This window comes from Myotis nattereri, assembly GCF_964212035.1.
Source record: "Myotis nattereri genome assembly, chromosome: 7".
In the NCBI taxonomy this organism is placed as follows: Eukaryota; Metazoa; Chordata; class Mammalia; order Chiroptera; family Vespertilionidae; genus Myotis; species Myotis nattereri.
The window spans coordinates 89,788,473-89,804,162 of record NC_138082.1 but is presented as its reverse complement, the minus strand read 5'-3'; the positions used below and the strand labels follow the sequence as shown (position 1 = coordinate 89,804,162).

General features: G+C 44.7%; 1 protein-coding gene across 1 annotated transcript in view; it reads left to right on the top strand.

Annotated features, from left to right (window-relative positions):
- Positions 1-15,690, top strand: part of CNTNAP5 (contactin associated protein family member 5) — an 865,111-nt gene that overhangs the window by 193,410 nt on the left and 656,011 nt on the right. Inside the window, 1 exon segment of the mRNA XM_081095918.1 lies at positions 14,608-14,801. Coding sequence (XP_080952044.1) covers positions 14,608-14,801 — 194 coding nt within the window.

Genomic DNA, 15,690 nt, shown 5'->3' with positions numbered 1-15,690 from the left:
TGTCTAACCTGCAGTTGTTTGAGAGGATCTACTCCATTGAGTCATTCAATTCATGTAGAAAGTGGTTTTCACTGAAGACATAGTGGGAATGGCATTGTAGAGATGAGGTCAGGATTACTGCATCCATCATACCGTGGAAATGGTGACATAAAACCAACCCCAAGGAACCAGAAACAGGAGTTGATATAGACAAGAGCTCATCTTTCTCCAGGAATCCAGCTTGAACGCTCCTCATCCCATGGTGGTCCCTTCCCTGGGACTGCTTTTCAGTGTCTCAGGCTATGATTACCATACTTATATTCTACACCATCAGTTGCTTATGACTTGAATTTATTTTTCTAATCAACATACATGTTTGATAAAAACCCAGACTTTATAAACACATCATTATTATTTGTTTTGCTAAGGACTTGTTTCCAAAGAATCTCTTCCACAAAAATACCAGAGCAATAAGATATTGTCCTTGAAATAGCTCTCCCAGCTCAAGTATGTGTTCAAGGAACAAAAACTCACTGGTTTTAAAAAGAATCGTTAGCTTGAAAAAATTAAATTTTTGAGACTAGGCACACAGAGATTAAGAGATGTACATATTTCTATTTCTATAATAATTAATTAAGCTAACTATTTGGTGATATTTTTTTCTGTTTCTGACTCATATTTTTCATTTTTATAAAAAGGATTAGAAATAACCTTTTGAATGAGAGCTGGTGCATTAAGTTCACGATGCTGTCCTCAATGTTGACTTCATTTTGGAGCTAACATGCCTGCCCAGCCCAGCACCTCTGCCGAACACAATGTTCCAGGAAAGAAAGCATGGCCTCGGCCTGTGCAGCTTCTCTTCAAGCGTCTGAAGGGGGCTCCTCAGAACTGCTGTAGGATGGACATCACCTAGGAACTCCTTAGAAAACGCGGATTGTCTGGGCGTATCCCAACTACCTAAGTCAGAAACGCCAGTAAAATATCCCAGAAACCCCTATTTTCCCAACCTTCCCAAGTAATTGTGATGCCCCAAAGTTGGAGAACTGCTGCTTAGAGCAATGATGCTTTCCCAGGACTCAGGGCCCAGGACCAGGACCCACAGCACCCAGGTCTTCCAATCCACAGCAGCAGCGGTTCCCTCAGGTCACTTCGCCCTGAGCCCTGTCAAGTCAAAGGGAGGAGGGGTTACCTTACTGACTGATCACCTCCTTCTCTTCCTTCAGCTGTATCTCCTGCCTTCTGTATAGTCAGGTTGTACATCTTCCAGTCAAAAAAGTAACTTCCTGATGGGGTTTGGACTGATGCTGGAGTTTTTTTCTTGGGTAAAAATATATGATGAAGCTTTGGGGGCAACACATACACACTTCTCTTTAAGCATTTTGTGCCCATAGGCAAGAAATTTATGTTATCTTACTTGAGCCTGATAAAGTAGACACTAACTACATAATTTTTATAGAAGTAGATAAATGACTTTAACAGTCACAGAGTAGAAAGCAACACCAGACTTAGACCAGGCACGAGCTTTCCAACAAAATTGCCCAATTTTTTTTTCTTTTTTCTATATGACTAAAAATAGGAAGAGTGCCTTATCTTGCTGCTGAATCTTTTACACTGTTTTATTCATGGATTGGATTCAATAATTATATATCCATTAAATCAGGAATAGATCATCCACTAAAATTCCCCCAGGCCTGAGCAGCGGATGGGATGGGTAGAGTTAGACTGTATTGATTTGCCAAGTTAGAATGGAGCCCCGCTTCCCCACTTTCCCAGGGAGGTTCTAGAGCAGCGTCAGGCAGCAGCAGGCCCCGCAGGCTGCAGGCGTTCTGCAGGTGTGCGTGCTGATGGGGGAGCCTCCAGCTACACATGCTGTTGAAATATGGCTACAGCTACCAAGGAACTTAATTTTCAACGTAAGTTAAATTAATTTTAAATTAAATAGGCACATGAACCTAGTGCAGGGGTGGGCAAACTTTTTGACTCGAGGGCCACAATGGGTTCTTAAACTGGACTGGAGGGCCGGAACAAAAGCATGGATGGAGTGCTTGTGTGAACTAATATAAATTCAAAGTAAACATCATTACATAAAAGGGTACGGTCTTTTTTTTTTAGTTTTATTCATTTCAAACGGGCCAGATCTGGCCCGCAGGCCGTAGTTTGCCCACGGCTGGCCTAGTGGCTACTATATTGAACAGCATAGTTCTAGAGGCCTTCCAAGTGTTATGCATGTGACTCTCACCTATGTTTATAAAAATGCCTTGGTGCTTTTATGAACATATGAATCAATCCTTGGTCTGCAAAGGGCATGGATTTGAGATGTCATTCTTGAAACAGGAGTCTCAATTTTTCCATATGCAGTGCACTCCTAATATCCTCCCTGACTTCTGGTAACTTCTGCACCATGAAATGTGCAGCCAAATAATCTTGTCTGATCCAGAAACACCGTAGCAAGCCCAGTCTTCACAGGGAAGATTCTTGTTGCAGGCTGTCCCAGAAAAACTATCCAAAAAGCGTGCACCAGACCCTCAGAGTGATGGCCCAGCTCCTCCGTAAGCAAGGAGAGTCCATACACTGTCTCAGAGGCTGTTGGTGAGCACACCCCTCAGACTTCATTTTAATGCAAGACACCTTAGAAGCTGAGTAGCGATGGGACTTCTGTTCAAAGTATTTGTGGGGCTGTGTCCTCTGGAGACCCAGAGGAAAGAAGGGGGGAAGCCGCCAGGAAATGTGGTCTCAGCTAAAGTCTACCTTCCTTCAGATCCCAAAAGGACATTCTGGACACAGGTTGCAGCATAGATACCAGTCATGCCTTGAGACTGTGGCTGGGCAGGGACAGGAGGGCAGCTTCCCAGGCAGGTAGGCTTCTGTTTGGCCAGGAGCAAAGCTCTGGAGGAGGCACAGACTGTGCCACTTGCCAGCCACACCCACAGCTGGGAGATAAAGCCACCCTCTAAAGCGGACCTGAGTGGAGGCCTGAGAACACCCCAACAGAACGACTATGCTTCCACCCCAATAGCTCAGTCCTGCACTACCTGTCCAAGGGCTTTCTCTTTGTGTGTGAGCGCTCAATCCATGCCTGACAGAGTTGTTGCATGAAAAACCCATTTCCTCCAGCTCTGGCGTAGCCCTAAAGCGCATCCTACACCTTAGGACTATGCCCCCTGTGGAATGGCTGGCAGGCTGATGCTCCCTGGATTGGCTTTTTTCCCCCTGTCTCATCACCTGACTTCCTGAGGTCAATTCCCAAGTGAACCATTTATATGCGAATTCACGTCTCAAAGTTGACCTATGGGATCCAAACCAAGTCTCAGCCGGAGAGCCACACCCCTTTGTTGTTCTGGAGTCAGACTCAAACTTTCCCCTCCCTTACAGGAACCTCCTCATATGAGCTCCTTTGTCCACTCCTGCAAACTGGCCTCAAGTACGGCCATTCCAAATTTTCCTATCGATTTTTATCTTTTTTTGAAACTCACAGGGCATGTGGTCAAATTCCCACTTTCCTTTTCCTCAGGAGACTCCTGAGTCCCAGAATAAGTGTGCAGGTGGAGGTGAGGGAGCCCGGGCCAGGCCCAGCCTGCAGTGCCCAGGTCCCGCTGCACCTGCCCAGGAGCAGAAGGAGAACGCTGGGTGCCAGTCAGCAACTCCTCAGACTCAGCAATCCTTCCCGGCCACAGGGCCTCCTACTGATGATGATCAGAATGCTCTGAGCAGAAGTGCAAGGAGCCCCCTGAGCCCTACAAGCTTGTGAGGGTTATCACTCTTACCCACACTGTACACATCAAATATGTATGAGGAGCCTCTCAAACATCACAAGGTAGTTTGTGCCTGAAACATCTCAAGCCTTTGCTTACAGAGGCACCACTGTTTAATAATTAAAGGTGCAGCTTGTAATTCAGCCTAGCATCCTAGTCACGTGTGAGAATGCCTTGAAGCTGTTGGGGCTTGTGTAATCAGGGGAGGCACAGGCCTGGGAAACCTGTCCCCTAGGGCCGTGGTTGGCAAACTGCAGCTCGCGAGCCACATGCGGCTCTTTGGCCCCTTGAGTGTGGCTCTTCCACAAAATACCACAAAATACCACGTGCAGGCGCACACATACAGTGCGATTGAAACTTCATGGCCCATGCGCAGAAGTCAGTATTTTGTGGAAGAGCCACACTCAAGGGGACAAAGAGCCGCATGTGGCTCGCGAGCCGCAGTTTGCCGAGCCACAGTTTGCTGACCATTGCCCTAAAGTGTTTGTTTTAGGGGTTTCAAAAGTGTACTCCGAACAGGTTAGATGTGAAAGTGTTAGCTGTGGCTCGTAGCTTCCTTTGGTCTGGTACTAAATGGACTCTGGGTTTGAATGATAGTTGTAAAATATCACTTAGCAGAGACTGGCATGTGATCCATTTTGTGCCCATTTCCTGTGTGTGACATCAATCAATTATCATTTCCCTTTCTGAGTCAGAAGTGGAAATACGTGTAGAAAAGGAATTTCTGCATCTTCGACCAGTTATTTTGTTTCATGCTTAGAGCTTGCCTTAGCACGTGAAGTTGGGAATAAGTGTTGTGGTGAAGGGGGCCGAGCAGAGAACTGAGCTGGGCCTCTTGTCGTTAAGCCTTTCTTAGAATTCTCCATCTGAGTAATGTTCTGCTTGCTCAAGACCTTGTTTCTGATATAAACTCCAGGGGACAAGAGCTTAGAAGAACTGGGTTGCAGAGCAGTGTCTCACCATATAACCGGGATGAGCAGGTTGGCCCTTCGTGGCTGCTGGGTTCTCTGGTAAATTGAAATTAAAAATACTCTTGCTGACTGCTATGAGAACCAAGTGAGATGCAACAAGTTTTCCATGTGAACTGTGATTCTAGTGAGAACTGCTGAGAGGCGGAAGAAGGAGGAGTAGAGGACAGTGCCCGTCCTTGCTGCTCAGAGGCTGTGTGGGTGAGTGGTTAGGATTTTGGCTTCCTGGGTCCCCGTTTTCTGCATTTGAATCCCCTGCTCTACCACCTCCTACTTAGTGATCTTAGGAAAAGCTACCCAATCCTTCTGGCCTCAGTTTCCCCACCTGTGAAATGGTTGGTGATAAAACCTCCCATGCAGAGCTACTGTGGTGATGAATGAGCTGATGCTGGTCACGTGCTTAGGGCAGTGCTGGGCACTGAGAAAAGACCGTTAGCTAAGGGGGTGAAGGAATGGACTCTCAAGAGCTCTGGGAAGGAGATGGTGAAATGGAGCCAAGGGCTCACTGAGCGTGAGAAGAACTGTCCAAGCAAGAGGAAAGATGGCTATTTCTGAATTCACAAATTTCCTATCTGCTTGGCAATTGTGATTCTGACATTAAGAATCCATCCATGTTGGGGTTGGGGGTCAGAAACAATTTTGTTACGACTGTAGAGAAATACAATCCTTAATGACCATTTGTAAGCTTCCAGCCACAGGAGGACAAAAGTCCAGGAAAAACTCACTGGGCACCAGAAATCAGACCATACAAGGAATGGAAACTGTCCTGAGGGCACCTGATCACACACCTGCATTCCCTCCGCATTCCCAGCCCAGCTCAGCCCGAGACCTTCCTGACAGTGAGGACCCCTTGGCTTGGTGCTGTGCAGCCCTTCCCTGTGGATATGCCATCCCTCAACACCTTCCCTTAAGTAGTCATTTTTTCTTTATCCACCGTCTGATATGCCTGTTTAACCTGCCTGCACACACCATCATGTTCACCTTTCATTTTAGTGGTCTGTACAGGGATATCCAGAAGGGAAGCCCTTTTCTTCCCTCCCCCCACCCTGACCCCTAGAGTCCAACATGGCCTTCTGCACTCCCTAGTGGTGACAGGACCTCCTGATTCCTACTAACAAGTGAGTCACTTCATTTTAGGAAGAGGGCAGTAGGGACCTAGACTCTCAGCTCCCCATGGGGCCACCACTTTTGGGCGCTGGTCAGCCACTTAAAGCCACTAGGGCCGTTGCCACTAGAAGCTCCCATGACCGGATAAACTGGCTTGGAATGGGCAAGATTGTACTAGGCAGCTCAGGTCGCAAACAAACATCCAAGCAACTGAGACACGCTACGAAAAAGCACACACTCACCCAAACCCCGGCCCCAAACACCCTATAGGGTTTTATTTTGGGGATTGTGTGTCTCAGCATTGCCAATTCCAGTGTTTAGGGTCAGAAAACTCATTTGTAGTCTGGTCATGTCACACAAGGCACTAGGAATCCCAGCGCTGGGTCTGACCAGCAGTTTACTAGGGTATGAATAGCTGGGACACCCCTCTTTATCCCTAGCCACTGGGGTACTCTGGGTCCCGAACTGAGCCTTTCTTAGGCACTGGGGGATGCCCCCTAGAATAAGCCTCAGCACAGGGAAGAAGGGCAGGAGCCAGGCTGGGATGCAGGCCCTCGGTTTCTCCCTCTCACTAGGTGACTCTCTCTCCTGCAATTGCCCTTATTATAGTAAGACCAGGGACTATTCAACCTTGACCCCGCCCAAGGACTCACCTCTGGTCTGCCTTTTAAAGGATTGTCAGGCCCTCAATTTATGAGACAAAATTAGATCTAAATGCCTCATTTTGTATTGCAATACAGCATGGCCACAATATAAATTAGACAATCGGGAGATTTGGCCCCAGAATGGCACCCTTAATCATAACACCATTTTCCAATTGAATTTATACTGCTGCCACCTAGGTAAATGGCCCAAGATTCCCTGTGTTCAGGCCTTCTTTGAGCTCCACCGCCACCCAGAGTTCTGCTTCTCCTGCTGCATCCTTTATGCCACCACCCTCAGGCCCCTAAAGCCACAAGAAACGCCTGGTTTTGCCTTCTCCCCCCCTCCCCCCAAATTAGCTGCTGTTTAGCCCTCTCTTTACTCCAAAAGTGCAAACATTTACTTAACAGTCCTGCTCCTTCAGAAGCAGAATCCATTACCACCCAAACCTCTGCATTCCCAGCCCAGCTCAGCCCGAGACCTTCCTGACAGTGAGTGATCCCTTGGCTTGGTGCTGTGCAGCCCTTCCCTGTGGATATTCTTAGCATGTTATCTCTAAGGAAAGTCATAAATAAAAAGCCCTCTTAAAGGAATTCTTTGAGTCTGTTAAGGGTCCAGCACTGTGGGGATACATTTTATCCAATAAACAGCTCCAGACATTAAAAAAAATTATAAAAACTAGCCTTAGTACACCAGACCCCACTGAGCAACGGGTAGAAATAACTTTCAGTGTTTTTAAAGGGCAGAGAAAGAGCAAGAAAACCATCCCGTAGAAACAGCTCTAAGCCATATGTCACCTCAAGCGTTGTGCCACCTTTGTCACAAGTTTGGCCACTGGAATGTGGACTGTCTCAGGGAATGAGAGCCCCTGGATCAAAACCCAGCCACACAATGGCCTCGAACTGACGGGGCCCAATGTTCCAGTCAGCCCCCACCAAGAACATCATCTATGAAGGGACAGAGCTAAGGGTGACCCTTGATGTGAAAGGTAAGCCCACATTTTTTATTAGACACAGGGACTGCGTGCTCTGGTCTGATCACTCACCAAGGCCTCTTTCTCCCAAAATCTGATTGATCACTCACTAGGGAAATGGGGCTACCATTTCACAACCTCACTTTTAGTCATGCCTTTCTAAGCCTCTGGATAATATAATTAAAGGAAAGAATGTGTCAGTTTAGTGTTTCTATCTCTCTCTCACTCTCCCTTCCTCTCTCTCTATATATATTTCAGAGAGGAAGGGAGAGTGAGAGAGAGATAAAAACACCAATGATAAGTAAGAATCATTGATCAGCTGCCTCCTGAATTCCTCCTACTGGGGATTGAGCCCGCAGCCCAGGCATGTGCCCTTGACTGGAACTGAATCTGGGACCCTTCAGTCCGCAGGCTGACACACTATCCACTGAGCTAAACCAGCTAAGGCATACAAAGTGAATTTGAAGTTATTGAAGTTGTATTTAAATCATGTGTATAGTCTTCATGTATGTGTCTATATGTTAAATGTAATGTGTTTTCTGCCTTTAGGTGGCACCACTAGGGTATAATGTTTTATTGTGGTTCAGAAACTAAATAGTTATATAAATTAAATAGAATCCTATGGTCTAGACCCGTGGTCGGCAAACTGCGGCTCGCGAGCCACATACGGCTCTTTGGCCCCTTGAGTGTGGCTCTTCCTAAACCTTAGGAGTACCCTAATTAAATTAATAACAATGTACCTACCTATATAGTTTAAGTTTTAAAAATTTGACTCTCAAAAGAAATTTCAGTCATTGTACTGTTGATATTTGGCTCTGTTGACTAATGAGTTTGCCGACCACTGGTCTAGACAAAATATTTAATATTGAAATTGGTGTAAATTTAATTAACATCCTTTAAAGTTATGACCATAAAGCTATATATTTGTTTTACCTAGATTTACAAGTGTTATAATATAATTTTTTGGTTAAATATTTTTGATAGCCTTCCCAAAGTTTAAATTTCAGAAGACATTTTTTAATAGAGAAATGATTTTGAGTTATCCCAATGGGTCCTGTACTACCTCAAGGATTCATTCTCCCTCCTAAGTTTTTAAACTAATTAGGCCTATTTAATATGCTTGGGAAATTACATGGAAAAAGCTTTGCCAAATAAAAATACACATATTTTTATTAAAATGAATATTTTAGAAATTCCAGTCTCCTCTAGGAAAGAACTTGCAAATATTCAGAGCCAAGTTTAAATAGGAAGTTCTCAGAAGTAACAGATATCTTGTCAGTGACACTGGACAAGCTTAGAGTAAGAGTTCCCTATGGGAGGCATCTGGCAATAGACACTTCCAATGAGCTAGGTGCAACATTTTAAAATTTTGCATATTGTTTGTTCTTTATATGTATTTTAAAATTCTACATTGAATCTAAAATATAAACTTTATATTGTTTTTTATGTCATTCCAAAATAATTATTATTTACTAAGAAATTATCATCTTGAAATGTTATATCTTACAGAAAAGCAAGGTTCTTTGTCAATTGTTTTATGGCCAAGTCTATAATCATATAATTTAAGTTTGTCATTTACAGACCATCATTGTTTTGCTCTGATTCATTTGCAAATGTGTTAGTTAAGTCTTTGAAAAGATTCATAACAGGGCCTCCAACTTACTCTAAATTATAGCTTTCTAAGCAGGTCATCTTTTTAAAGTAAGTAAAAATTTATAGACCTCTAAAGAGTGACTGAAAACATAAAATAGTGGCAAACCTTAAGGACAAACAAAAGATTAGTTATATGGAAATCTTCATGTCTTCCAGATACAAGAAAGCTTGTTTTTATTTCCCTGGTACAATTTGGTAAATTATAGCTTCATAAGCAATGTGGAAGCTTTTATATTTTTCTCCTTTCCTGATCTCTCCAGAATTTGTCAATTTGTAATGAATAAGTAATGGCAATATGTTTCTTAGCATGAATTCAATAAAACCAGTTTCCAATTGTGGTTTTATTAACCAAGACTTTGACTGGAATGCCATATCTGAGAGAGACACGCCTGCCTGTGACTGTACCAGAAAGCCTTAAGAAGTCAATAAGATCCCCATGGAGAAAGCCTGGTATCTTGCGTGATCATGTGGTTTATGGTAGTCTTTCCAAGACCAAAGGTTGCTTTCCTGAGAGATGGCAAGGAAGGAACTTCGAGATATCACTGGGGACCTCAAGAACACGAGGAATTTACCCAAGTCTGCAGGTATTGCAGGCAAACCCAATGGAAGCCAGGTGGCTCAGCTTCTTTGTCCCTACCATAAAACTAGTCAAGCAATTTGGACTCTTGATTTTTCATATCATCAAATCAAGTGGTTTAGATCCCCTAAACTTTTCCTCCCTAAAGATAATATGTAGGCCTCAGTTGTATTTCAGCTCTGGGTCCAGAAAAACAGCAAAACCAGACAAGTGATGCAGTGGCTGCCTCAGGACCAGCTTTTATCATACAAGTCATTCAACAGGTGTCCTCAGCCTTGAGTCTAAAAACTCCACTCAGCATACCACCCCCAATCTGTGGGAAAAATAAAAAGTGAACCATACCCTAAAGATGACTATAGCCAAACTATGTCAAGAGAGTCATCTGCATTGGGATCAGGTATTGCCAATTGCCCTGCTCAGGATTAGAGTAGCTCCCTGAAGTGGATTGGTTTGAGTCCTATGAAATAATATATGGGTGACAATTTCAGGCTGCTATAGGAACAGATGTGTATGTTAAAAATTAAGAATAATTAATAACAAAGAGAAAGAGGAGTGAAATGTTAGGACTGTAGGGCAATAAAGCCTTAATGGCCATCTGTAAGCTTCCCGCCACAGGAGAACAAAAGACCAGGAAAGACTCACTGGCTACCAGGAGACAGACCACGTAAGGAATGGAAACTCCTGAAGGCGCCTGGTTGCACACCTGCATTCCATCTGCATTCCCAGCCCAGCTCAGCCCCCAGACCCACCGACAAGAGCTTCCTGCCAGTGACTGTGCATAGGGTGAAACTCCAGCTCCTGGGGGATGCCAGCATCGACCCCATGCCCCCTTGGCTCAGTGGTGTGCAGCCTTTCCTTGGGCATCCTATCCTCCATCCCCTTCCCTTAAATGAAGTCAATTTTTTTCTTTATTCACCATCGGAGATGCCTATTTAGCCTGCCCACACACACCACCATGTTAACCTTTCAGACTTCATATTGTTATTTTTGTTTTTATTAATCAAAAGCATGATGTATCTTTAATTAATTTAGACCATTAAACACATAAATAATGAGATGCTTATCAGTCAAATATTAGAGCTGACACCCCAGAAGCTCTCTCGTCTTGTTTTTCCCAAACCACCTGGCATGTCCTGAGCACTTTTCTAAAAATTCAGGTTCTCAGGTTAGGTTCCCAAGCCATTTATCAAGGGTCAGATCAAGGAGTTTGCAGGTGTGGCCTTTACAAGCTCTGTAGGTGTTGCTGTTGGTTGAGCCATTTGAGAATCTCTCATTTGATCTACTCTCTGGAGAGCAGCTGTGCCCGGATCCAGGTCTCCTCATTTTTAGTTCAACATTTCCTTTTACCATCTTTTCCCCGAAAGGCTAATAATGTAGAATGGAAACCTGGAGGCTTGGGGTGTGGTAACGATGCACTAGATAAAGCCTCCAAATCATTCAATATCCCACGTTTGAAAATTATTAAAAAACTCTATGCTGCAAAAATCTAAGCTGAGGTTATTTTTCTTTCAAATTAAAATGATTCTTTAAATTTCCATTAAATTCCTCTAAATTTAAACCACAGGGTTTATGGGAATTGTAGTTAATAATCACTGACATCACAGCCACAATTACGCCAGCACTGCCTTAGTTAACGCCTTTAACTTGCCAAACACAGGTATCTGTGCGTATGTTACACCCCCAATTTAGAGAGTAATTTAGAAACAGAAAGCTAGCATGGGTCTGGTGTGTCCTCAGAGCAACTGTAAACAGTACCTTCAGGCTACTCTCATCCTTTTTAAAAGCATGTTTATTGTTCTGTAGAAGGAAGAAAGTATTTGCCATGGCAACCATGGCTACCCTGGGCATCTGGCCCATTAGCTGTGGTGCAGGGAGCACCTTCAACAGCAGGGGGAAGGGAGGTCCTTGGCAGTTATCTCGCAGAGTGTTCCGCAGTTTAAGAGCATAGGTGATGGACCTGGAAAGCATCATGCTACGCTAAATAAGCCAGTCAGAGAAAGGTAAATATCACATGATCTCACTCATTTATGGAATACAGTGAACAACATAAACTGATGAACAAAAACAGATCCAGAGACAGAGAAGCATCAATCAGACCTCAGAGGGAAAGTAGGGGAGGGTGGGGGTAAGCGGGAGAAATCAACCAAAGGACGTGTATGCATGCATATAGGCCTAACCAACGGACACAGACACAAGGGGGCATGAGTGGGGGGATGGGTGGTAATGTGGGGATAAGGACACATATGTAATAACTTAAACAATAAGAAAAATTAAAAAGAAAAGAAAAAGCGCATAGGCTGAGGCTCCTGGGTTTGGATAATCCTTGATGTGTTGAGGGATGCTAACAGCAACAACTCCATCTGGTTAATTTCAGGGGGATTAATAAACTAAGGTTTTTACTGTGGGCAAAAGGGAGATGTGATTTTTTTCTTTAGACAAATTTGAAGAAATCTTTGTTTTAGTAACAATTCTCCCTGTGTTTGTTTGTTTTTGGTCAGCCTTTTGTGATTTTATGCTTCGAAGGTGGTGGGGTGAATTCCTTGTCATTTTTTGTTTGTGTCATCCTCAACATAAGTCTTATAATACATGCCTATGAGAAAAATGATTAGAATAAATGAAGGAAAACACTCTAAAGGATAGCTAGGAAGCCTCACTCTGGATTATTGGGGGTGAAAGGAAAATAGTTAAAGTTTGCGGAGTCTCACAAAAGCCATAAGCCCTATATCATACCACCAGCTGTCCAATTGCTACATATACTCTTTGTGCAATAAACCATATAGATATGGCTAATGAGACCTCAGTTTATAAAAGGGAGGCACGGTGATAGTAGAAAATATGTTATGTGCAAAAAGCAGATAAGTCATTTGGAAGGAGCACTTTCACCGCTCAGAAGAACTCACCATACAGATTTTTATCTGTCATGTTTTAATACTGTTAATATCATGTATTTTATACAACTTTGCTTTTTTGCCTAAGAAGAAAGACCTCTTGAAATGGAGAGATGAAGTAGAAATAATGAGGAGCTTTAGGGTAATTTTAGATTTCTTGCAAGTGTGAAATCCTCTCAATATTCCCTGACAATTTTGAGAAGTTGGTGGTGTTGATTGGAGACCATGCCCATGGAGGTTAAGACAGAGCTGGGGGATCTGGCTCCTTAAATGCCTCTTCCCATTGCCTTTCATCCTTATCAATTTTCTGGGGTTTTTTTTTTTAAGAAACCTTTTTTTTTTTAATTCTTTTTCCTATTACATATTAGTCTCAAATAGCTCTGCTTGAATCCTGAGAGCCAGGTGTTCTAAACTTGCTGGGCCTCAGGCTCCTCACCCATGTTATGGGGATTATGCTGCCACTCCGCAGGGTATGTGTTGTCTGTGTGTTGGGGGAGGCTGACCCGCAGCAGCACATGGGTTCCCGTGTGCAACGGCACAGACGTGATAGCTTTGAGTTCTCACCCGCGTCCTGGGGGAGGGCGGGTGTGCAGGTAGCAGATGCTCTCCTCCGCGTGCTGAGGCTCTGCCATCACCCAGGACCTTGCTGGCAACCGTGTCCCTCAGCCGTGGGAGGAGAGGCGATGGGGCCAGGCTGATGGCCTGCACGTGGCACACCTTCCTTCCACTCACATCTTTTCTTCTCTTTTTTTAATCCTTACCCGAGGATATGTTTCTGTTGATTTTAGAGCCAGGCTCAGACTTCTGTTACCAAGGAGAAGTCCAATTGACTCATCCGAAGAGAGCCGGAAAGTAGACTGTGGCATCACTAAAATGATTGTCAGTGACACTGACAATCTGAAATAAATGGCATTTATTACTATCCCCGCTGAATAAAAATCCAGTTAGCTCCCGTGCCTGATGCCCCAAGGAAGGTGCTAGAAGGGCTGCTCCCACCCCCACGCCCACTCGTGGCATGGGGCATCGTGCAGTCGCTCCAGCTCAGTGTTCTGAAGTTTTGTAAACTCTGGGGTCAGTACAAAGGGATGTTACCTACTTATTTCTATGTGACATAAAAACAGAAACCTTAGGCCACAGGTGTCCCAACTAAGCAAGAGCTAATACTGATTTTCTGCAAAAGTCCAGTGTGTCAAATATGGAAATTTGGGGGCCCAACGGTGTTTGTTAGTCTGTCCCTGCATGTCCAGCACCCCGAGTCACATGCAGGCCCAGGAGTGTGGCACTCTCCCTGTCTCTGAGGTGTGTGCAGCTGCTCGCTGGCTCCGGCTGATCTCTCCAACGTGTCCTTGTCCTGCCTCGTCTGCCCGGAAAGCAGCCATACCTCCTTCAGGCTGCAGCTCCACATCGCTGTCCTTGGGCTTCCGATCTCCTGGGTCCGTCTGTCTTCTGTGCTCCTACTGCACCTGTGTTCTCCTCTTGTAGCCCTTCCTTCCCCAACCCTTTGCTCATTTGCCTCCGCAGGCCTCTCTCCTCAGCACCCAGCGTGCTTCTGGTGGACGAATGAGTACAAACCTCTCAGAGGCATAGTCACTGATTTTCCCACAGCAAAACACTGGTCTCCAAAAAGGATGCCTTTTGAGAGAAATGAGCAGAGAAAGGAAAAAGGGGGCTAAAAGGAAAATGAGAGGAAAGAAGGAAGGAAGGAAGGAAGGAAGGAAGGAAGGAAGGAAGGAAGGAAGGAAGGAAGGGGATATTAGTGAAGCAGAGGACGTAAGACATGTTAAAGGTTGTAAAAAAAAATCCACTAGGAATGCAGGAGATGGAAATGGTGATGACTGAAGACAGGGAGAAAGAATCATAGAGGGAACAGCATTGGAAGTAAATCTTAGTCCATGAAAGCAACCATGAGGCTGTCAGCCAGGTGAAGAAATCACCAGGTGATTAAGCTCAGAGCCAGAATATGTTTTGGGTAAAGATGTCCTAGTTGAACACGGTTTCATTTCTCTTTGAGAATCAAAGTCCTGAGATGTGAGATGTCACCTCCTCTCTGTATCTGATCCTCTTGCAGGAGCTGGCGGGTGGTCCCCGGAAGATTCCAACGCTCAGCAGTGGCTCCAGATGGACCTGGGGGGCAGAGTGGAGGTCACCGCAGTGGCCACGCAGGGGAGATACGGGAGCTCTGACTGGGTGACGAGCTACAGCCTCCTGTTCAGTGACACGGGGCACAACTGGAAACAGTACCAGCAAGAAGACAGCATCTGGGTAGGACATCTTTTTCTCCAGATAAATGAACCCGAGATGTGACCATGGTCACTGGTAATCTTGTCTGCCATTTTTCTGTGTCCAGATTGGGGGTAGCTTACTAGCTGTTGAGTGCTCATCCACACATATTTAGGCCATAGATAGGTCCAGCTCCAGCGTGGCTCCAGGTCCTAGGACATTAAGATGTCTGTTGCAAAAACTTTAGTGTTTTCCTGCTTTTCTGGGATCATGGTTAATTCATGGACAGCGCCTCACTTCTTTCATCTATGAAAACAGAAATACATCATCAGAGTCTGATTGTCAGTGGGGATGTGACCCAATTAGCTCAATTACAAAGTAGAGCAAAGCTGCACGTCTTCTGAATCTGGGCATGAGAACCTGCCCTCTGGTCGGATGTGGGAGCCACTGTGCCCACAGCTTTTATCCGCGGTGAGGAAACAATTGAAAGGCTGAAAACTACAAAACAAATATACATTCAAAATTATTCCATTCTCATAAACCATCTTCAGCTTGGAAGTAAAGAACAGCCCCAAACTGTGGGCCTGGCAGTGCCAGGCCCCAACCAGGTGGCGGGCAAGGGGGCGCAGGCAGAGCGGGGCCTCGGGGAGGCCTCAGACGCTCACACCCTGAACCAAATACTGTGCTATTTTATGTCACCTTTGGTTTAGAACATCACCAAATGTCTGTTTTTTTCTAAGTACACATACAATGTGAAGATCTGGCAATTGATAGGCTACTCTTTCCTTTTCATGTCTCCTCAGCTCTCCCCCTGGCATCGCTGCCAAGTCAGTTGTCAAACTGCTGTGGTTTTGCACGTGTACTTTCCTATGCTGTCCCCACTTCAATGGGAAAAATCGACTTTCTATTCTTTGTTATTTCTTGATTGACC